The sequence below is a fragment of the Panicum virgatum genome, chromosome 5K (assembly GCF_016808335.1).
Source record: "Panicum virgatum strain AP13 chromosome 5K, P.virgatum_v5, whole genome shotgun sequence".
NCBI lineage: Eukaryota > Viridiplantae > Streptophyta > Magnoliopsida > Poales > Poaceae > Panicum > Panicum virgatum.
The window spans coordinates 55,402,978-55,426,810 of NC_053140.1; the positions used below are offsets into that span (position 1 = coordinate 55,402,978).

The 23,833-nt window shown below is 49.9% G+C and overlaps 1 protein-coding gene across 2 annotated transcripts; it reads right to left on the reverse strand.

Moving 5' to 3' along the window:
- Positions 1-109: 109 nt before the first annotated feature.
- LOC120708718 (RNA polymerase II C-terminal domain phosphatase-like 2) lies at positions 110-15,861 on the reverse strand. 2 transcript variants are annotated; one of them, XM_039994110.1, is made up of 16 exons: positions 15,325-15,860; positions 14,388-14,858; positions 13,892-14,102; positions 8,096-8,253; positions 7,937-8,007; positions 7,738-7,843; positions 7,566-7,655; positions 7,156-7,213; positions 6,310-6,440; positions 6,177-6,230; positions 5,572-5,668; positions 4,720-4,928; positions 4,530-4,610; positions 3,624-3,689; positions 848-921; positions 110-618 (listed from the first exon to the last, which is right to left on the reverse strand). In XM_039994110.1, exons 1-16 carry the CDS (start codon positions 15,679-15,681, stop codon positions 606-608), a joined length of 2,247 nt encoding a protein of 748 aa, XP_039850044.1. In that variant the 5' UTR covers positions 15,682-15,860; the 3' UTR covers positions 110-605. The 2 variants fall into 2 exon arrangements, 1 of the variants encoding a protein (XP_039850044.1); XR_005689442.1 differs by lacking the exons at positions 110-618; positions 848-921; positions 3,624-3,689 and adding an exon at positions 3,718-4,348 and having other exon boundaries at positions 4,402-4,610; positions 15,325-15,861.
- Between the last annotated feature and the right edge of the window lie 7,972 nt (positions 15,862-23,833).

Below are 23,833 nucleotides of genomic sequence, written 5' to 3' on the forward strand. Positions count from 1 at the left end.
GATGTGAGCGTATAACTCAACAAACAAATCTGAGCATTGGAACAAACAAATCTGAGCACTGGAACAAACAAATCTGAGCACTGGAACGTCCTCAAGGGCGACACAAAGATTTGTGAAGGAGTTAGAACCGTTTATAATAGACATAAACATGAACAACCGGTACAAACATTCCATTTTAAATGCTCTATAACTGTTAATGGGTCATCACATCCTTCAAGGAAATAAATTAGATCCACGACATCTACATTCCTACTTGTTTACAGCCAACTATGCCACTATCCTAAACAAGATAGAACATCTATAGTTGTATGTGAATACGTTGCACATGGGAAGATTCTTTGATGAAGATGGTCAAAAGAATCCATAAAGCACCATGTCTGCCCCCTATGTTACCACCTTCAAACCCAGCCTTTCCAGAACAAAACATGTGCTTGAAGTTTGGCACATATCATGGGTTCCAGGTGAGATGTCAACCAAACTCACAGAAAGGATACTGCGCTTCTGCTCAATCAGACAGCTGGGACGGCGAAACGAGCTGCTGTCCTCACATTGACCTTTTTGAATACTGAACTCATTTGGTTGCGGAGTTCAGAGGGGGATGGGGATCAGCCATTGCATCTGAAACACACAGGTAAAAAGGAAACTGTAAGACTGACAAAGCGACAAGCATTTATTATTCCATCCAAAATGTCCAATGATGACAATTTCTACGAAGGATACAACAGACTACAACTATGCTAAATAAATATAAGGTACTCTGTACTCTACATAAATTACAAAATCAAGTTAAAGTGTTAAACAGAGAACACAGCTTCCTAACACCAAAAAGTGGCAACAGTCAAATTACCTTACAGGTCTCAGATACTTCTTAATTTGTGGGTCACTAGTAGATTTTAAGGTCTTCAATGCCTCTTCCGCAGCCTGAAACCAAAAAGGGGTGGATGAGTTTTCTTCAATTGGCTCAGTACTCAAGATAAATAATGACCATTAAAATTACATTGGGACAAGAACGACAGAGTATAATAGTCAAATATAGTGCTTGATACACTCATACACAACAGTTTCACAGTAATCAATGACTTGCAAAAGCCCCACATCATCACGTGATTATGCTAATGATTTTTGTGTGTTTGAGGGCATTTTTACAGATTTTCAGTTACATTTGTCACAATCCTAGCTACATAGTAAACTAATAAAACTCGGCCGGGTGGGGAAAGACCGCCCCACCGGTATTAAGCTAAGAAGCCTCGGCTTCCCCGACCGAGAAAAACCCCGAACCCCAGCCCCGCCCTGACACTGGGAACCGTAACCCCTGGGAATTGCCTGGGCCATACACGGTCCTCAGGCCGACCTGGGCCGGCTCTAATAGAAACTATATTTTCAGAGGAAAGAAACACATATAGTATGCACCATCATTTCATGGCTGCAGGTGGGATGCAAGGCTACGTATTCCATTGCTGGCCAAATACCCATTTTGACCGGTTACTGGTATGGCATAAACCAGGAATAAATAGCACAAATGAGGTTTATTATTTTTGTCAAATTTCCTGTTGAAATGATAAGCATTCAAGCACATGCTGTGCAGCACTTTGTTTCCGTAAATATAAACTGCCACCGAAGGTAATATCTCCATTTTCCATTCACAAAAATGCGCCATGCTCTGCGGGTATAATTAGTTTTTCTTTGCAAATTATATGTATAATTTATTCCCATTTACACATCTGAAGTTTCAGTTGGGCACCTAAGAAAATACCTAGGCCAGAAATTTTCGAGCATATTGTTTTGACATGTAAAGACGTAATAAATTCTCAGCAGAAACACACACATAGAAACATGAAATCAATTTTAAAAATTCATCGCAACATAGATCAAGATGAGATTTTAATTCTTGAGTAAAATGCACTGGGGGTCCTTTAACTAGTTGACATGTTCTGTTTAGGTCCATAAACTCCGAAAGTGCATTTCTGGGTCCCTAAACTTTTTAAGTCGTTCACCGCAGGTCCATACGCATCCATGTGGGCAGCTAGCGCTGATGTGGCACGCTGACTAGGCGCTCTCTCTCTTTCTCTCTCTTTCTCTCTCTCTCCCTCCCTCCCCACTCTCTCTCCTCCCTCCCTCCTCTCTCTCTCCCCCCTACCCGCGTCGGCCCCTCCCTGCTCCGCCGTCCTCCAGCGCGTTGTGCTCCCTTCGCCGGCGCGGACGGGGTGGCCGGATGCGCGCCCGTCCTCCCATGGCGGCGGCGGCTCGCCTCCCCGCCGCAAGCCTCCTCCCCGGCGCTTGCGCGCGCGCCGGCAGGGCGCAGCGGCGGCGGCCAGCGCCGGAGCAAGCAGAGCGCGCGGGATTCTCGGCGTGATAGGGGCCTGTCCGTGCTGGTCACCGGCGCCGCGGGGTTCGTGGGAGCGGCGACGACGGTGAGATGGTGCGGCGGCCTCGCGGCCTCTTGGCGACGGCGACGGCGCCGCCACCCTCCCGCCAGTGGAGGCCGCGGCGGTGGAGTACGCGCGGAACAGAGGAGGCGGCTCCTCCTCGGTCTTCTCCAGGCGGCCGGATGAAGGCGCGCAAGGGAGGCGGAGGAGGGCGGCAGCGCGCGGGCGAAGGACGCGAGGGCAGCTCTCGCGTCGACTTCGAGCGGCCTCCGCCGTCCCTGCCTCATCTCCGGCGTCGTGCCTCCGACGGTGGCGCGGGCGTTCCTCTTCTCCGACAGCGGTGGCGAGCAGGGCCCGGCGGCCCTCTGCTCCCCCGATCCCCTCTCCCATGGCGGCGGCCAGATCCTTCCTCGCGGCGGCGCCACTCCCCGCAGCGGCGCATCCTCCCTTCCCGAGCTCGCCGGCGGCCAGCTTCGCGCGGATCTGCGGCTCTCCTCCCTCCTCTGTCCGGGTGGAGCTCCCTCCCGCGCCGCCGACCCTAGCGCTGCTCCATGGCCACGACCCGCAGATCTGCCTGCGCCACGGCGGCGGCGGGGCCGGCCTGCGCGGCCGGCACACGGCGGCGGGCGCCGAGCTCGGAGCTCCCCAGGCCGGTGGATGGCGGTGCGCGGCGGGGCGGCGCAAGGCTGGCCGCGGCACGAACACGCACGCGGGGCCGGCCCTCCTTCCGCGCCATCCCTCTCCCCAGTGGCCGCGGCGGCGGCGTGCGCGCAGGCGGAGGCGCGGTGCAGGGGGAGAACAGGGAGAGAGAGAAAGAGAGAGAGCGCCTAGTCAGCGTGCCACATCAGCGCTAGCTGCCCACATGGATGCGTATGGACCTGTGGTGAACGACTTAAAAAGTTTAGGGACCCAGAAATGCACTTTTGGAGTTTATGGACCTAAACAGAACAGGTCAACTAGTTAAAGGACCCCCAGTGCATTTTACTCTTAATTCTTTTATCTGAATAAAAGGTATGCAACGTGCTCTCAGTTCTAACTCTTAAACATTGTTTATCCATTTTGATAACGGTTTATATAAAGTAACAGAAGACTACTTTCACCTAAAGCTGTGTACTAATCTACCCTAGACCAGACATCTGGACTGTGATCCCATCTACATGAAAATTGGTGTACTTCCTGATGCAAAAAATATTTTAATACGGCAATGAATGCAGATGTACAAGGACAAAAAGGAAAACACAGCAGAAAACATAGTACCAGAAGCTTTGCAATATCTCTGTCCAAACCAGAACCCCTCCCAAGAATCTGTCCAGCTAGTTCAACCTTCAAAAGAATATAGAAACAAATGTGATGCTGATTGCATTAATAAGCTGGCACCAGGTGCAGAGGCCAATTCATCCACCTCGGATCGGTTTCTTAAAACACTTGCAGGCAAGTTAAATTTGAATGCAAATATAATCACCCTTAGCGAGTCAAGAAAAATTTCTTCAAAAAAAAAAAGCGAGTCAAGAAAACAGGTGGTAACCAGCATGGGCGGAGCTCCCACTGATCTGTGTTTCTGTTATTAAAGTGTGTATCCTGTGCGAAAGCTCCCACAAGGTGGGGTCTAGGGAAGGTAATTCTTAGACAGACTTACCCTTGCAAAATTCTTTTGAAATTCAGCAAAGACGCTGATTCGAACCCAGGACCTCCAGGCCATAGGTGGAGAGACTCCACCACTGCGCCAGGTCTGCCCTTCTGTTTATTTCCGTTTTTGAAGAAACAAAACAACTGCTTTCCAATTAGCAGACCTGGCAGGTCTTATTATATTGGTTCTTACACTTATAACCAGTAGAGCCAAAGGCTGGTAGCAGTCGCAAGTGTGACTTGGTCTGTGTTTACGAAGTGTAGAACACTAACTGCAACACCCTGATGCATTGCTATGCGAGAACTATAGCATACCAGTAAAATTAAGAAAAATGTGATCATGAATGTTAATTAACCTGAAAATGGGTGCGACTTGGTCTGTGCTTACAAAGCATGAATGTTAATTAACCTGAAAATGGGTGCGACTTGGTCTGTGCTTACAAAGTGTAGAACATTAACTGCAACACCCTGATGCATTGCTATGCAAGAACTATACCAGTAAAATTAAGAAAAATGTCAGCATGAATGTTAATTAACCTGAAAATGGTATTCTTCGATTCTGGCTGGGTTAGAATTCTGGACTTGATCTCGAAACACTACATGCTGGTCCTCCAAGCACTACAATATTAAATTAAACACAAATTAACAGTCAATTAAGGAAAACAAAATTCAGCACGTCAAAATAATGTATGAACAAAGAAATGACAAGTGCAACATAACCTCTTACATGTTCTCTAATAAGACTCATAACAGATGACAACTTATCCAAATTATTTGAATGATCCTGTTTCAATGTACTCCCAGAAGGTTCGTGCATGGAAATATCAACGTCTGAACAAGTAACGTCCTCCAGAAAGCCATTTCCACTCCCTGGGGACTTCCTTGAATCTTCGTTAGGAACTCCAGCAATAGGAGCAACGAATGACAAATAACTGCCTGCAAGCCAATCCATTAAAAGAAATTAATACACATAAAATTCTAGCCGCATATTCTCAAACAAGAAAAATTGTAAAGAAGTTCTCAAAGGTATCCTTGTTATCACAAATTTGTACAGATAGAAATGCGGAGCTGAAAACCCCTAAACATGTGCAGTAAGGAATGGCCGGTTGCTCTGTCCACAATGTGTTACTGAACATTCTTAGGTTGGCTGCCATTCTTGTTCATGCAGTCATGCTAACTGCCACCAGCGTGTTCGCATAGCAATGGGGGTTCCAGTTGCAATATTTGGTTTGCATTTCCATGGGCAAGGTGAAGTGTATGCCCATTAATGATTAATCAGACATGATAACCACTTCTAAAAATTACAAAATTACCAGTTGACATCTTCCAAAAATTCGATAGATAAGCCAAGATCAGAAAGCTGTTCCATCACATCAATCATACAAGGAAATGATAGTACAACAATTACAAATCACCTTCTAGTCAGTATACCGGCACAAATAGTTTAATGATAGTACAACAATAGGGCTTCCAGATGTTTGCTTGCTCACGTATAATCTATTACACTATAAACGCTGAGCTTTTTTTTAAGAACATAGCAAACCCTGCAGTACACAAGATGAAAGGGATGTATACTCACTCTCCAAATTTCGGAGAGCTTTTTCAGCAGCTTGAACTTGGGCTTCATCTCTTGTTTTTCCGATGCCTACTCCAATTTTTTCATTACTAAACAGAACCTGGAACACAAGATAGATAACTAAGGTGAAGCTGAAATGATTAAGCTGAAATGTGAAGTGTCGCTAACTAAATCTAAAAATGCATAACTAAACTAGCAGATAAAGCTAAAGTAGAGCAGCTTCTAAGCCTTCAAGTGAGGTGAATTCTAGAGTAGCTGGAGACACTGAAGCTACATGATGTTTACCAAGCATGAAAGATTTTACCAACCATCACAAAACAAAAGTACTGGCATGACAATGCTGTTGATGTGCATTCAGGTGGTTAAAGTAATGTAGCTCTTTGACTCTTTCAATTCTGAAATGGATAGGACAGATTGTTGACGATGAATATGGTATAAACACCCAAAAAAAAAAGTAGACCAGCCTTGAAGGAACTAGATGGCTTTTATATTAAGAAAATGGGCAACCAAATTCGCCTAGACAAGGACTTGAACATGAGTGGTCTGGGCTAGGCTCAGTTCCCTATATGGTATAAACACTGACCAGTAATAAAATTCAAAATACAAACCTCTACAGAAAATTGCATACTTTTGCCATTGCTTACAGTAGATCTGAATTCCACCTGTACAAGAAATAGTTGGGGATTGCTTCAGAATCGAATAAGGAAACAAAGAAAAGCTGAAACAGTAAGGTGCTCATACCTTGGAGTCACATAATCGCCCGATGTCTTGTAACACCGTGACAAATACCGAGGGGGCTATTGCTAGTGCGCCCCCATTCGGCTGGACATTCCTACCTGCTCCAGTGCTTCGAAATGACATCCCCTCATCATCTAGACCAAAGATCCAAGTTGATTACTTACAGCACCAAATTTTGATTCTATACAACATATGCGATAAGCTCAGGCAAGGTTGTCAGGAACAAGAATCCTAGGCAGGAATGCATTCACGATGGGATTATAAAGATCATATGATGTCTGACCTCAGGAAAGAGGGAAAAAGTAAGAAGGTCCTATGCAATTCAAAATACAATCCTCACATCGCCATTTACTCATCATCTAAACCAAAGCCTGTAGCTAATTACTTAAGGCACAAAGTGCCCGATCATATAAGGTATGAAATGAATCCAAGCAATGCTGCCTGACTGTGGCCCGATAAAATCAGAATTCATATTCTTAAAACATAGTGAGAAGAGAGAACAGAGCATTAATATTAAGTACTATGGAGTAAGTGCGATGTTATATCAAGCATCAGAAAAGGAGCATTCTTCTCACGTCAAATGGTTCGAAAATATCAAAATAAAGATAACCAAGAATAACTAGGGCATGAATATTAGGCTCTAGAACAATAATTTTCGGATTGCTGCACCACATAGCACAGTAACAAAGGAAAATGGCAGAAAGGAGGCCCGTATCCTCTTGGCAAGTTAACACGATAATCCAAACAAGGAAAAATAGAGAGCTAATAGATAAATAAATATTGGTAACAGGAAGAGCCAGGAGAGAGAAATCAAAAGATATACAACCGAATTTATGAAACGAGAGGTACCTGGTGAACGAGTTGAGGATGACATTTGCTGTCCTTCCCTTTGCTCCCCCCGATACAACTGAAATAAGGAATAACTGAACCTCTTGAAGCTTACTTTGAATGGCAAGATAGTAATCACAACCACTAGTCAAGCGAATAGACTAGAGGGCTTGGGGTTTTGATACAGGTGTAGGTCCGGTCCCAAGCAAAACTAGCAGTAGCAGCAGTTCGGCACATTTTGGAAAGCAATGTAGTAAAAAGGTAGGTAGTTATAAACGGCTAAAAGCAAACTGCAGGAGACATATGATGGCAATTAACAATGCTTGCCCACAGACTCAAAACAAAATAGGGGACCGTTACATCCTCTAGTTAATAAGGCTACACAACATTTCATAAAAATCGATACAAGTAACATGGATATAAAAATTTACCTGCCCATTCAATCTCTTCTCCACTTCAGCTCCCCTCATGCCCTCAGGTATAGGAGCCTGATCTTTATTGCTTGGTACAAAATTAGTATCCTGTAGAAAAAAATGGAAGGTAGCATAAAGTTTCAGAAAATAAACTGGAGAGAGAACATTAGGTTATCCATAATATTAATACCTCGCAGACTAAGTAGTCACCAACATCCGGAGCATATGGAAGATCCAGTAACCCATTTTCATAGAATAGTTCAAACACTTTCCTCAGTAGATTCTCATCAAACTCTCTGAAAGAAAAGAAAAGGCCCAACTGAAGCAGTAAGAAATATATCATTAAAATACGGAACTTCCATCACAAGTCACAACATTCATTCACCTACCTGAAAAACCCGCCACGAACATTGCAAGCAACATTTCTTGCAACACAAAGAACAGGAACAGCATTTGCCATCTATAAATAGTTATAGCAAATACACATATAATTCCAGAATGGGCATATGTTCAACACAAGATATAGAGTAATAAACAAAAATAAGTACCTCAGCTTGTGGGGCATAGTATGGAATATATGCAGGGACAACATGAACCCTGTGCTGATCTTTATCATCCCAAACATTAAGTCGGTCATCAATTACCATGGCCATCTTTGGATGGCATCCTCTATCTCGAAAGACATTCTGTAGAGACTTTTTGGAACCTGCCATGCAGTAGAGAGAAGTGATGAAATAGATGGTTAATCAAGCACAATTCTGGCGGAAGATCAAAAGCAGAGACCAGAGCGATAGGAAGGTTACAGTTGCACTATTCAATCCAAATATATTATATGCTATTTCATGTACTCCCCTACATTTCTAGAACTATTCTAGCAGTTTCACTGAGAACATAGGAATACAGATTTTGCAGTATAGATAAATTGGAGATAACTGCATTACTTGTAAGGGTGCGAATAATATATAGTACATACCAATTAAAGGAAGGCACTGTTGCATTCAGAAAGGGAAAAACCAAATAGAACATTGGAGTTTATAGTTCATGTTGGTGTATATGTGAGCCCTTGTATAGAGGCCCATCTAGAGGCCCATGTATAGGATCTATATATCCCACCCTTCTAGGGTTTGGAGGAATACAAGTCATTATTCTCTCCTATCCTCTGTCTAACATGGTATCAGCTAGCCATCCTCCTCTCTCCTCCTGCCTCTAGCCGCCGCTGCCGCCGGCAGCCATGGCCGGCTGGCCTCCGGCGCCGCCGCTCCTCTCCTCTCCTCTGCTGCTTCCCTCTCCTCTCTCCTCTGTTGCTGCCGGCGCCCTTGCGCCGCGCGCGTCCGCCCTTCCTCCTCCGGATCCGGCCGCCGCTGCCGTCGCCCTTGCCGCGCCCCTGGCCGCCCTCTCCTCCCTGCCCAACGCGTATCCAGCACCTGTGGAGGCCGCGGCGAGCGCTCCTCTGCTCGTTACGGGCGAGGCAGCTGCTGGGGGTAGGGTGGATGTGCCGCCCCTTCCCAACACCCCCCCCCCCGCCTCCCCCACGGTCCACCACCCCCTGGGCCGCTGCCGCCGCCGGCCTAGCTGCCCGCCGCCGCGGTCACCGCGCGCGCCGCAGCCACCGCGGGCGCCGCCGCCGCCATCACCGCCGCTCCTCCTCCGTCCTGGCCGGCCTTCGGTATGCCTCCCGGCGACGCGCCGTACGCTGCCGCTGCCTTCTGCAGGTACGCCGGGGCTGCTACGGCCGACGCCGCCCTCGCCGCGGCTGCGGCCCTGGAGCGGGTCCGCGCTGCTGCCCTCGCTCGGGAGCGCGTGCACTCCGCGCCGCTGGCCATGGACGCGGCCGTGGGCGCGGGCGCGGCTCCAACCGCAGGCGCCGCGACCGCCGCCGTCGCCGCCCGCCTCGCGGCCGCCCTGGCCGCCGCCGCCCACGGTGCTGCGCCCACGCCACCCATGGCCGCGCCCGCGCCTCTTCCAGCGCCTGCGCCACCCGTGGCCGCGCCCGCGGTGCTTCTACCCGCGATGGCCGCCAATGCTGCTACGGCCCTCCTCGCCGCCAAGTCCGAGGTTGCGGCGGCTCAGGAGCGGGCCCGCGCGGCTGCTCTCGCTTGGGAGCGCGAGCGCTCCGCGGTCGACGCTCCCTACTTCCCTGTCCCGCCCGTCGTCCCCTTCACCGAGCACGGCCCCCTCCTTGGTGCTCCTCTCACCGGCCAGCCCAGGGGGTGGGGGAGGCCGAGGGCATCGTCGGCGGAGGGGACGTGGTGGTGGTGCTCGGGGCACTCCGGACCCGGCTCCGGCTCCCACTCCTGCTCATGGCCCTAGAGGTACGCCCTGGCCATCCTTCAGCGCCCCATGGCCAAGGCGCATCCCGATGTGGCCGTTTCAGGGTCAGGGGGGCCCTCGTCCTCAGCCCCAGCCGACGGCCATGCTCGCCGCTGCTGCTCCCCTGTTCGCGCCGTTCTGGACCCCGCCCGCTCCACCTAGCCAGCAGCCGACCTGGCCTGGGGAGTAGGACCAGGCCGCACTGGCGCAGTCCTTCAGCACCATGGGGCGTACGCCGCCGGTCAGCACCGAGTGGATCGCCGACTCGGGTGCCTCCTTCCACACCACTCCAGATGCCGGTATCCTCTCTTCTGTCCGACCCCCACACCCCTCTTGTCCTTCCATCATGGTTGGTGATGGATCTTGTCTTCCTGTCACCGCCGTGGATTCTGCTCCTGGCTCTTTTCGTCTTCCCAATGTCCTTCTTGCTCCTCAGATGGTTCATGACCTTCTTTCCATTCGTCAGTTTACAGCTGACAATTCTTGTTCCATCGAATTTGATTCTTCTGGCCTCACTGTAAAGGATTCGGCCTCCCGGCGTCCGCTACTCCGGTGTGACAGCACGGGCCCCTTTACACCCTTCGCCTTCCTTCTTCCGCTGCACCACTCTCGCCTTCTTCTTCGCCCTGGCCGTCTTGGTCTGCCGCTTTTGCCGCGACGCCGTCTTCCACCACCTGACACCGCCGTCTTGGTCACCCTGGCCACGACGTTCTTGCTCAGCTCAGTCGTAGTACCGATGTTCCTAGTACTAGGGCTCCTGCTGAGCCCCTCTGCCATGCGTGCCAGCTCGGTCGTCATGTTCGGCTCCCTTTTTCTTCTTCTTCGCATGCGACGCATGCATTTGATCTTGTTCACTGTGACCTGTGGACCTCTCCTGTTCTTGGCCTTTCTGGCTATAAGTACTATCTGGTGGTGGTCGATGATTTCTCGCACTACTCTTGGACATTTCCTTTGCGCGCCAAGTCTGAGACCTTCCCCACCCTCCTCCACTTCTTTGCCTGGGTGTCCACTCAGTTCGGCCTCACCGTTAAGGCCGTCCAGTGTGACAACGGGCGGAAGTTCGACAACTCCACCTCCTGTTCTTTCTTCCTCTCTCGGGGTGTTCAGCTGCATATGTCTTGTCCGTATACCTCTCCTCAGAACGGCAAGGCTGAGCGGATGATTCGCACGACGAACGACGTCGTGCGCACTCTTCTGATCCAGGCCTCTCTGCCCCCGCGCTTCTGGGCTGAGAGCCTCCACACCGCCACCTACTTGCTCAACCGTCTTCAGTCCACTGCTTCTCCTGCTCCCACTCCACACCACGCTCTTTTCGGTACCCCTCCTCGCTACAACCACCTTCGGGTCTTCGGGTGTGCGTGTTACCCTAAAACCTCCGCCACTGCTCCTCACAAGCTGGCGCCCCGCTCGACTCGTTATGTGTTCCTTAGTTACTCCCCTGACCACAAGGGGTACCGATGATTTGACCTCACCTCTCGCCGCGTCCTGATCTCCCGACACGTCGTCTTTGACGAGTCGGATTTCCCCTACTCCACCTCCTCCACACCTTCTCCTGACCTTGAGCTGGAATCTCTGTTTCCGACTGACCCGGTGGTTCAGCCACCTTTTCCTGTCTGTCCTTTCCCTGCAGGTTTTCCCGGTACAACGGCACCATTCCCGGTGATCCCTGCTGCGCCGAGCGCGGCCCCCGGACCTCCGATCGTGCCGCGCGCAGACCCGATGTCTCCTGCTGCGCCACGCGCGGCCCCGATGTCTCTTGCTGCGCGCCTGCGCCACACGCGGCCCCGGTGCATTCCCCTGCACCTGCGCGGTACGCTCAGCCGGTGCAGGTGTACCGGCGTCATTCGGCGCCGACACCGGCGCCAACGAGGTACGCTGAGCCGGTACAGGTGTACCGGCGTCGTTCGGTGCCGACACCGGCGCCGCCTCCAGCTCCGGAGGCTCCTGCGACGCCTCCACCGGAGCCGCCGCCGCCGCCTCCACCGGCTCCCTCTCGAGCCGCGCCGGCGGTGTACCACCCGCCCATAATCCATCGGGATCCTCGGCATATCCATCCCATGGTGACTCGGCGGATGGCGTCTCAGGCCGCGACTCTCTCCGCCACCGAGGGAGAGCCGCGGGTCTCTCCGGTACCCTCCTCTATCCGCGATGCTTTGGCGGATCCTCACTGGCGTCGCGCGATGGAAGAGGAGTACGCGGCTCTTCTTGCCAACCAGACGTGGGACCTCGTGCCGCGTCCGTCTGGTTGCAATGTGGTGACTGGCAAGTGGATCTGGATGCATAAGCGTCGGGCTGATGGCATACTGGAGCGCTACAAGGCTCGCTGGGTTCTCCGGGGGTTCACTCAGCGACCTGGTGTGGACTATGATGAGACCTTCAGCCCAGTGGTGAAGCCTGCTACTGTGCGCACGGTCCTCTCGCTTGCGCTCTTGCGCTCCTGGCCTGTGCACCAGCTGGACATGAAGAATGCGTTTCTTCACAGCACTCTGTCAGAGACTGTCTACTGCTCTCAGCCAGCGGGATTTGTGAACTCGAGTCGTCCGGATATGGTCTGCTGACTCAACAAGTCTCTCTATGGTCTGAACCAGGCTTCTCGGGCTTGGTACTCTCGGTTCGCCACGTTCTTGCTGACATTGGGGTTCACCGAGGCCAAGTCTGACACGTCTCTCTTCATCTACCGCTGTGGGGATGAGACTGCATATCTACTGCTCTATGTCTATGACATTGTGCTCACAGCCTCCAGTCAGCCGTTGCTTCAGAGTGTCATCTCCTCTCTACAGCAGGAGTTTGCTATGAAGGATCTGGGTCAGCTCCACCACTTCTTGGGCGTCACTGTTGAGCCTCGCTCGTCTGGTCTTCTCCTTCACCAGCGGCAGTACGCACTCGATATTTTAGAGCGGGCTGGGATGACTGATTGCAAGCCCTGCTCCACTCCTGTCGACACTCAGACGAAGCTGTCTGCTGATCTGGGTGATCCGGTGGCTGATCCTACTGCCTACCGGAGTCTGGCTGGCGCTTTGCAGTACCTCACCTTCACCAGGCCGGACCTCACCTACACTGTTCAGCAGGTCTGTCTCCATATGCATGATCCCCGGGAGTCACACCTTGCTGCGCTGAAGCGTCTCCTCCGCTATGTCACTGTCACTGTGGACCTCGGCCTGGTGCTTCACCGCTCGTCCTCTGCTGAGTTGGTGGTCTACACCGACGCTGACTGGGCTGGCTGTCCGGACACTCGTCGCTCCACTTCCGGCTACGCCGTCTTCCTGGGCGGCAACCTGGTCTCCTGGTCGTCCAAGTGGCAGCCGGTTATCTCCCGCTCCAGTGCTGAGGCGGAGTACCGGGCTCTCGCTAACGGCGTGGCGGATGCGTCCTGGCTACGACAGCTCTTGGCGGAGCTCCACAGCCCGCTCGCCAAGAGCACGCTCGTCTACTGCGACAACGTCAGCGCCGTGTATCTCCACCAACCCTGTCCAGCATCAGCGGACGAAGCATGTGGAGATCGACCTACACGTCGTGCGCGACAGAGTCGCCATCGGCGATGTTCGGGTACTCCATGTCCCGACTACCTCCCAGTTTGCTGACATCTTCACCAAGGGACTGCCCTACTCGACTTTCTCGGAGTTTCGCTCCAGCCTCAACGTAGCCGGTGGCTAGTTGTGGCTGCGGTGGGGGGGTATTTGCCCTTTGTACTCTCTTCTTTTCCAGTCTTGAACACCGCTGCGCCGGTAGTTCAGACTGCGGGGGGTGTTGGCTTTTTTGTTGTCCAGTCTTAAACACTGCTGCGCCGGTAGTTCAGACTGTGTGGGGGGGTGTTGGTGTATATGTGAGCCCTTGTATAGAGGCTCATCTAGAGGCTCATGTATAAGATCTATATATCCCACCCTTCTAGGGTTTGGAGGAATACAAGTCATTATTCTCTCCTATCCTCTGTCTAACAGTTCACAGCAGAGAAGTGCGTTTGGTGAGTTGTAAAACTGATGAAACACAATAGAGACAGGAATTAATTAGACGATAGTTGAAATAAGTTGACTTGCCTGACTTTACACAAGTTATGCGTTCTGAAAGCTGTTGCGGACTTATCAGGTTGCCTTCTGGATCAAGAAGTCTCCACATCTCAAGAGCATAATCTCTCTCAGCCATTGTACATACGTACACCTCAAATCTTTTTCTTCCTTTTGCTGTTAGGTAACTTCTCAACTCCTCCCAAGCAGGCCTTAGCTTTACGAAAACACTGGTATCACGAATCTGAATAGAATATATCATGCAAATGGGTAAGGTGATAAAGTAATCATAAAACAATTAAGCTGAATGACAGAAGTAAATCTCTAGATATCCTAAATTCTGAAACATTCCATATTATAAGAGTAGTTATGCTGAGTGCCTGAGTCCATAACTCCATATTGAATTAAATCTAGAGAAACTTAGTAGGGCCAACTAATCATGCCACCAAAGTAGACAAGGCTAAATTGCAGCCCCAAACACCCAACAACAATACTTGTGGAATTCATTCAAATAAGGTCTATATCATACCTCCGGATTGATGCGCGTCAGAATTGCATTCCTGCCAGGCAGTCTGATAACAGGACGAAGAACACGCTCCTGGCCACCAGACATAGGTTGAACCTCCTCCTTTTGGGTTCCAACTATTTTGCCATTGTCCGTAACTGTATCTGTGTCTATAAATTCTTTGAGAAGCTCCTTGTCCTCTATGTACCGCTTGATTTCTGCAGACATCCCTGCTATTCTCACAGGATCATCTTCAACATCCATCCTGCGGGAAAGCATCTCGATCCGATCCTCGAAGGACTTCATTGTATTAGCAACAATAAGGGTCTCATCAAGATCAAACACAATAGCAAGGCAACGCAGGTTGAGCATCCTAACTGAGGATGCATAGAGGCCAGAGCGTGCTGAGCAGCACCAGAAGCACGGCGCCTTTTCCGACTTGGTCGGCATTGCCACTAGGTGCAGCTCCTCGTCTCCAACCACTACCACCGCACTCTACACAGCCAATCGAGATAAAAGGGTTATACAGACCTTCTAGTTCTGTGTAAAATTCTATCAACAGAAACAACAGACGAATCTAACTGCATGATATTCATAGCCCATGACGGACCCAGAATGAAATGTGAAAAATGCTTCAATATCTGATACTTGTTCCACGAAGTACAAGTACCACCACAGTAAGCTACGTTTTCCGGTTCTCAATTTCAAATGAACATGGCAATTCCAATCACATCAAGCCAAAGACACCTATGATGGACCAAAACTGAAATGTGCAAATTGCTTCGACTCCTGATACTTGTTCCACGAATAACGGATGGAGTAAACGGATAGTCGTCCTAGGAGGTCACAGTAAGCTACGTATTTTCCTTCGATTTCAAATGAGCATAGTGACTACACTCGAATCAAGACAAGGAACACCCATATCCATACGCGGATGCTCAAAAGAAAAATGGGGGCAAACCTTGAACTCGTTGAAACAAACGTGGTACAGGCGGTGGAGGCTCGGGAGGGGAGGCATCAGCTTGGACTGCAGCTTACATCGCACGGAGAAGGGCGCGATGGTCTGCAGGATGGCGAGCGGCGGGCACCTCTCGCTCGGCGGCGAGAGGTGGCTGACGCGGATCTCGTTGCTGGGGAACGGGAAGCCCCCCTCGCCCCCTTGCTTCATCGGGAACACCTCCATCTCGCCGAGGAACACCTCGCCGTGGAACATCCGCATGCTGACCCCGGCGGGCGCCCCGGCGGCGGGGGCAGCGCCACCGCTGCCACCGGGCCCGCCTCCAGGGGGCCCCAGCGGCGGGGGCCGAGGCGCGGCCATCGCGAGTGGGGAATCGGAGGAGCGAGAAGAGAGAGGGGGAGTGTAATTTCACGCCCGCGCGCGCAGGCTGGCGCTCCCGCTTGCCCGCCTCCCGCTTCGGCGGAGACGCGGAGCCGCGGGTTTTGGGTGTCTGGGCTGTGTGGGGGGAAGAAGGAAGGAAGGAGGCCGGAGAGAAAGGGGGCGCTGCGGGAGGGGGCTCGGCTGCGTTTATATAGAACTCTGGGGGCCGAGGCGCCGGGGCGGATGGCTCCGTTTGTTCGGTCCAGTCACCGGACCGGTTGCGGACACGCGGACCCAGCCGAGCAAGTCGCGTCGCGGACCGGGCCAGGGTCGGCGCGTCAGTGACGTGACTACATTCCAGTGTCGCGCCTGGCTCGGTGCGCCGCGTGGGGCGGCCGGATTATCATCGCATCCTGCTGGTTTGGTACATCTATCTGGGCATGGTTTTGTGTACCCGTCGCATGTGATTTGCGAGTGGATTTGGATTCCGAATTTCGGAAGTTGAGCTTTTCAAAAATTCGGAAGGTGGTCAGAGGATGGTCATTTTAGACAGAATTCAGTTAATTTTTTTTCCTGGGAAGGGACAAGGGTAATTGGCCCTTCACTCTCTATAGTCTTTACTGCAGGGCTACGGCGCGAATTACTCTGGTTTCGAGCTACTAAGCCATGGGCATCGGGCGAAAAGGACAGCAGAGATTTTAAACATGATATCCACTTATCCTTGGCATAGCAGGAAAGCACTAAAGTCAACGGTGGAACCATGCCCATGGTTACGTATCGAAGACTCGACGCCCCGCACCTCATGTTCTTCAGTCTACCGCCCCCTACTGCCAGACTGCCACTGGCCATGCCCATATCATACGTTTATTGGTTTATCGTTGTTTGCCTCTAAATCCCGTTTTCTAGTGTTCCTAGACTTGCACACACACACACACACACACAAAAGCAGTGAGATCCCCTGTCACAACCCAGAAAAAAAAATGAAAATGAAAATGAAAATCGCGCTCGGGCCCACCTGTCAGCCGCCTCCTCTCTCCCTCTCTCTGTTTTTGCCTCGCCGCGGCACGCGTCGCCGCCGGCCGACCCCGACACGTGCCGGCCATCCTCGACCGCCGTGCCACGCTCGCCCTCCGCTCGCCCTTATCCTTCCCCGCGGCTGTGTTCCTCTTTTCCTCCTCTTCCTTCTCGCGCACGAGCCAAGCAGAGCCGCCCGCCGCCACCCCGACTCCCTCGCCGCCGTCGATTCCTCGCCTCCGGTCGGTCTCCCCTCGATTCCTCGCGCGGGGAGCTCCCTCTCACTCTCCTCCTCCGATTCCGACGCTTATCCGGCCTTGGGCCTCGCTGTGCAGGGCCGCCGTCGCTCTCCTCCGCCCGCTACCGCCCATCGCCGTGGCGCCGCCGCCTCGCCGCCGCTCCTCGCCTGCATCACCGCCGGTGAGGCTCGCCTCCCTCCCCTACACGCCGTGCGCGCGCGCCCCGAGCCCCTCCGGCCTCGCCCCGCCGCGCCGCCATCCGTCGGCGCCGCTGCGTGTGCGCGTCGCGCGCGTGGGCGCGCCCAGGCGCGGGGTCAAGGCAGCCCTTGGCCTTGACCCGGCCTGGTGGTGCCGCCCGGCCCCCTGGGCCCACCTGTCGGTGGCCGGGGTGGCTATACTCGGGTAGACCTAGCAATTTTCGCTAGGGTTTCTTAGATCCCATTTAAGCAGCAACCTTGTAAAATCCCTAGAAATTCATGTGTAGCTCCAAAAATTATGAAACTTGTTTTGTTGAGTTCCTCTAGCTGAGATCTACCTAGGTAAAATATTGTTTTGCATGTTACTTTGTTGTAGATTTATCTATAGATTTATCTTGTAAAAGTGAGTTTATTGCTTGGTTATTTGTGTACTGCTAGAAAAATGCTAAACCAAATTTTGTTAGACTCCTTGTGAGGTGTAGTTTTCAGTGGTGCAGCTTGTTCATGTGATTCCTTGCTGTTGGTTAGGGTTTTATTTCGATTTCGTGCTTGCTGTCCAAAATATGGTTTATTGTGGAACTTTTTGCAGGAAAGTGATAAAATGGCAAAACCAGTTTTGTTAGCCTTGTGTTGCTGCCTAGTTTCAAAGATAATTTTCTTAGATTTGTTTAGTTTAGTTTACATGTCTTTCCTGATTTATCTTGTTTTGATTAGCTGAAAATTGTTCTATTTATGGTTATTTATAGGAAAATGCTTTTGCTGCAAAACCAATTTTCATGAGCCCTTTGCATAGTCCTCTACATGTTTATTTTGTTTCATGATTTATCCTTGTTGTTTAGTTCATTTTTTTTAACTCTTGCATCGCATTCATGCATTTTAGTGACCGGACCGTCGGAGAACGAACCCGTGGAACCCGCCGAGTCCGTGGAGCCTGAACCTGGAGTCCCGTTCGTGGTCGAGTCGGAAGTTAACCCAGGCAGGCAGCTAAGCATTTTCCTTGCACCTATTTAATCTGATTTAGTTAGCTATCTCACCGGGTACTGTTGGGTTATATATTATCTATGTATTGCATTCTTGTACCTACTTTGATGCACTAGCCATCCTTGAATTGTTTAACCATGTCCTTGCCACATGTTAGTCAGCTATTAACTTAATTTGACTAGATGCTTAGTTTTGCTTTGAATACTTGTATAACTTGCAAGAAAGGATTGGGTTAGAGTATCACATTTACCATCCATCCTTGATCGCACTTGAGAAGCTGGGATAAGTGGAGTGTAGTAGCGAGGTTCGAGCGGAATGGTAGGGCCTAGAGAATGAAGTCACATGGGCATAGTCCGCTTGGATCGATTAAGGACCGAGTGGATGCCATCGGCCTTGAGCACCTTTCCGTGCTACCACATATCCAATATAATGGAACGGATGAGCCAATTACCTTCTTTGACTTGATCATTGATGTGCAGTCCTAGCTACGTGGCTACAGGCTATGCAGAGAGGCTTAGTGTGTCCCCAGGTGGACTTATATGTAGGAAAGTTTAGAGATGTCCCTGGTGGAACTAAGTCTCTACTCGTAAGCTAGGTGTGAGGTTCAATGATCGAGCCTTGTTGGGAACGGTTGACGTGAGTACCCCCTTGCCCGGCGTGATCGGTTGGGTGAGTCGCATGGTCCTCGCGTCGTGTGGGTAAAGTAGTACACCCTTGCAAGGATTTAATCAATTCGAATTGCCGTGCTCTCGGATATGAGCAAGCTCTTGGTTCGCCGAATTCCTCTTAGAGAGTTTCGGTATTGTTGGCTTTGGTTTCATGTCATGTTGAGGATCTGTTATGTATATTGTGTTACTCTCTTAATCAACTAAAATTGTTTGGGTTTGGGCAAGATTAATTAAGTTTGCTAGGTGATAGTCTAGGCAGCTTATGCTTGTGTAATAAGTACTTAAACTTAAAGCTTCTCCTTGAGCCTTTGCATGATCCTTATTTATTTAATCGCGTAAGTCTTGCGGAATACCTTTTGTACTCAGGGTGCTTTCTAAACCTAGTTGCAGGTGAGCCAGAAGTGGTGTTCGGCCATTTCTACCCCGCTGATCCTAATGCGGGGGAAGAGTAGGCTGTTGCTGCTGTGGTGATGTCCTTGAGCAAGGCATCATCATCGTAAGTAAGTTTTATCGTAGCTGAGCTTCGGGAGAGCATGTATTTTCAATAAGCTCTAAATCTCTGTTTAATATGACTCGCGTGAGCCCAAGACTTGTAAAGTGAAGCTTGAAACCCACCTATATTGAACTTGTAATATTAAGTTTCGAACTCTGGTTTTATATAACTGCTCTTTGTGGATTGTTGGCTATGTATTCGATTGTATACGGTATGTGCATATGCTGATCCTGGGCGTGTGTTGGAGCACATACCGGGACTACCGGATTTGGTATTATTTTGAATGAATGACGTGTCGGTTATTCGTGTCTCTAGATGTGGGATAACACGTGGCTCGCTCTACGGCAAGCACGTGTTAACTCTCATCTGGGTGATAATGACCGGCGGTTCGTTTAAAATAGTATCAAATTGGGCGGTTCTCACAACGGGTATCAGAGCTGAGTTTCCATGAAGTGAACCTAAAATTGGCTTAATGGGTTGAGAGTCAAATAAAATTTGATCACTTGCACTAAGATTTACTTTGGTTAAAAACTTGAACTTAAGGCTGATTGCTATCCTTCTTCCTTCATCTTAGAGCTACTTCTTCCTTATTGCTTCACTTGTTTAATTAAGATATGCTTAACCTCTCTTGTCTGAATGAGTAGCGGGGGCGTAGGAAACCCTTTCACCTGCTGTAAACCTTTTAAGCCTTTTATCGGGGTTGAGAAAGTTAGAATCACCCATTCTCCTAAGTGCTAGTAGGAGGGTTGTGGCGCTGCTGGACAATGCGGTTGTGTTGGGCCGAAAGTGAGTGTTAGGACGTTAAGGCGTGCTCACGCTGTGAGGAGACGTCATGTTGCATTCATACCTCGCATGCATGCATATTTTCTTGTGGTTTTCAAACCTGCATCTAACTAATCTAGTGTGTCGTGGTCTAGTTTTCGCTGATCTCGTTCTTGCAAATCTTAGTGGACCAAATCTGCTCTATCTCTTAGAGTTGCTATTCCGGTGTTGATCATGTGTTAGATTTTTATCTACACATTGTCTTTCCACCCTGCCTTTGTGTATCATCCTCTATCTTTCATTCCTGACCGCTAACCGTTTTGTTTATTAGCAGGATGGTGTTGCGTTCGGGAAATGAAAGGGATGGTGCCAGTGGTTCGGGTGGCAACAACCACCGCAACAACGAGGACCCCCTTCCTAATCCTCCAGTTCACCCAAACCTCGCGGACGTCCTGGCCCGACAAACTGAACTCATGGCAACCATAGTCAACCAGATGGGCAATGCCGGCAATAATGGTCCAAGAGCTGAGCCTCAAGTGAACAGGTTCGGGGATTTCTTCCGCACCAATCCTCCCATCTTCCGTGGCTCCAAAGATCCTCTTGATGCGGATTTCTGGCTCAATGTTATTGAAGAAAAGCTTGGTCTTATTGAGTGTGAGCCTCATGAGAAGGTACTCTTTGCTGCTCATCAACTTCATGATGCCCCTGGGGCTTGGTGGCGGAATTTCAAGGCATCTCACCCTGCCAACTACCGCTTCACATGGGAGGAGTTCCGCATAGCTTTTCGCTCCTTCCATATTCCCAAGGGTATCATGGACATCAAGAAGAAGGAGTTTCTGAATCTCACTCAAGGAGGTCGTGATGTGATGGCCTATGTCAATGCCTTCAACACTCTCTCCCAATATGCACCTGAAGAAGTGGCCACCGATGCCAAGAAGCAAGAACGCTTGTACGATGGGCTCTCTGCAGAATTGCAAGACAAGCTCTCTACTACCAAGTTTGAAGACTTCAATGACTTGGTGAATATTGCCATTAGAGCCGAACACAAGATGAAGAATCTGGAAGCAAAGAACAAGCGTCCTGCTCCTACCTCAGCAGGCGGTAGCTCCTCACGTCCACGTCTGGGGCCTTCTCCTTTTCCGCCTCGGGCGCCGGGTGCTCAAGCTCCACGTCCTATGTGGATTGTGCGTCACCCTCAACCTCCTCAAGGACAAGCTCCTAGGCCGGTCAGTGCTTATTGGAACAACCCAGGTGTGACCGCAAAGGGTCCGTGCTTCAATTGTGGTGGCTTAGGCCACATCTCTAGGGACTGCCCCTCTCCGAGGCGTGGTGGTGCCTTCAATGCACCTAGGCCCAATACTCCTCTGCCTCAAGCACAGCGTCAAGAAGCTAAGCCACAACAAGCTTCTAAACGTGGCCGTCTCAACTACACCACCGCTGAAGAAATTCCGGAGAATGCTGAAGTACTCATGGGTACGCTCCTAATCAAATCTCACCCTGCTATGGTTCTTTTTGATTCTGGAGCAACTTTTTCTTTCATCAGCAAGAAATTTATGCTGCATAGTAAGCTTGAGATGCAAAACCTACAAGTGCCATACCATATAGAATCACCGGGTGGGGAAATCATTGCCAGACACTTTGCTAGTGAGGTTCCAATTCTCATTGGGGGAGTTACTTTTCGAGCCAATTTTCTCATTCTAGACACTCTAGAGTTAGATGTGATTCTTGGGATGAATTGGTTGAGTAAGCATGACGGAGTTATCAAATGTGGGCCCCGTACCATTGATCTTTTGCACCCTTCTGGGAGTAGAGTTTTACTCTCTCTTGCCAAGATGGAATCTTGTCTATATGCCTTGGCGAGTACCATAGCCACGGCGTTGGAAAATATTCCCGTGGTTTGTGAGTATCCGGATGTCTTTCCAGAAGAATTACCGGGTATGCCTCCTGATCGTGAGGTGGAGTTCGTCATAGAGCTCAAGCCCGGAACTGCTCCTATCTCTAGACAGCCTTACCGAATGCCTCCCAATGAGTTGAAAGAATTGAAGAAACAACTCAAGACTTTATTGGACAAGGGTTTTGTTCGTCCGAGCTCCTCTCCTTGGGGATGCCCGGCTCTTTTTGTGAAGAAGAAAGATGATAGTTTACGGTTGTGTGTTGATTACCGTCCGTTAAACGAAGTCACTATCAAGAACAAATATCCTCTTCCACGGATTGATATCTTGTTTGATCAACTCTTTGGAGCTCGGTATTTCTCTAAGATTGATTTAAGGTTGGGTTATCATCAAATCAAGATTCGAACTGAAGATATTCCAAAAACAGCTTTCTCTACTAGATATGGTCTTTATGAATTCACTGTCATGTCTTTCGGCCTCACCAATGCACCGGCTTATTTCATGTATCTGATGAATAGCATCTTCATGGAGGAACTGGATGTCTTTGTGATCATCTTCATTGATGATATCCTCATTTATTCCAAGACCAAAGAAGATCATGCTCGTCACATTCAGTTTGTCCTTCAAAAACTTAGGGAGCATCGTCTTTATGCCAAGTTCAGCAAATGTGAGTTTTGGCTTGAGGAAGTATCTTTTCTTGGTCACGTCCTCTCCAAGGATGGTATTGCTGTAGATCCTAGTAAGGTGCAAGATGTTCTGGATTGGAAGCAGCCACAGAATGTCCATGAGGTTCGGAGTTTTCTGGGACTTGCGGGATATTACCGCCGGTTCATAGAGAACTTCTCTAAAATTGCGAAGCCTATGACCGAGTTATTGAAAAATGGGGTCAAGTTTGAGTGGTCCCCAGCCTGTGAAGAGGCCTTTCAAACCCTTAAGGATCGTCTCACTACTGCTCCAGTTCTTTGTCAGCCAGATATTTCCAAGAGCTTTGATGTCTATTGCGATGCTTCTCGCATTGGTCTTGGCTGTGTTCTTATGCAAGAAGGCCGAGTGGTGGCCTATGCTTCTCGTCAGCTCAAGCGACATGAAGAAAATTATCCTACCCATGATTTAGAGCTTGCGGCTGTCATTCATGCTCTAAAAATATGGCGTCATTATCTGCTTGGTAATCATTGCAACATCTATACTGACCATAAGAGCCTCAAGTATATTTTTACTCAATCTGATCTCAATATGAGGCAACGTCGATGGCTTGAGTTAATCAAGGATTATGACATTGAAGTACACTATCATCCTGGTAAGGCGAATGTCGTCGCCGATGCACTAAGCCGAAAGGCTCAATGCAACTGCTTGACCATAGCTCCTCCTGTGCATACTCTTTGTGATGATCTTCGGAAACTCGGAATTTCTATAGTCAAAGAAGGCTATCTTGCTACTCTTACAGTCAGATCTGATCTTTATGATCAAATTAAGGAATTCCAAAAGAAGAATAAGGGTATGGCTCGAATTCGGGAGTTAATGAATGAGGGCAAAGCTCGGTGTTTCTCTACGGATGATCAAGGAGTTCTATTCTTTGGGAAGCGAATTGTGGTGCCAAAGGATCATAAGCTCAGGCGAATTATCCTTGATGAAGCCCACAGTTCTCAATTTTCCATTCACCCAGGTAGTACAAAAATGTATCAAGATCTCAAGCAAAGATTTTGGTGGACTCGCATGAAGCGAGAAATTGCTCGGTATGTCTCTGAGTGCGATGTTTGCCAAAGGGTTAAAGCCGAGCATCTTAAACCAGCTGGTACTCTTCAGCCCTTACCTATCCCATCATGGAAATGGGAAGAAATTGGAATGGATTTCATCACTGGATTACCTAGGTCTTCTCAAGGATATGATTCTATATGGGTAATTGTGG

Excerpts from the sequence above, each read along its gene's own strand:
- LOC120708718 (XM_039994110.1), bottom strand. The coding sequence starts at position 15,681 with ATGGCCGCGCCTCGGCCCCCGCCGCTGGGGCCCCCTGGAGGCGGGCCC. Across the intron at positions 14,859-15,324 it reads TTTGTTTCAACGAGTTCAAG|AGTGCGGTGGTAGTGGTTGG; the intron begins GTTTGCCCCCAT and ends TTGGCTGTGTAG. Across the intron at positions 4,929-5,571 it reads AGCTCTCCGAAATTTGGAGA|GCAGTTATTTGTCATTCGTT; the intron begins GTGAGTATACAT and ends ATTGGCTTGCAG.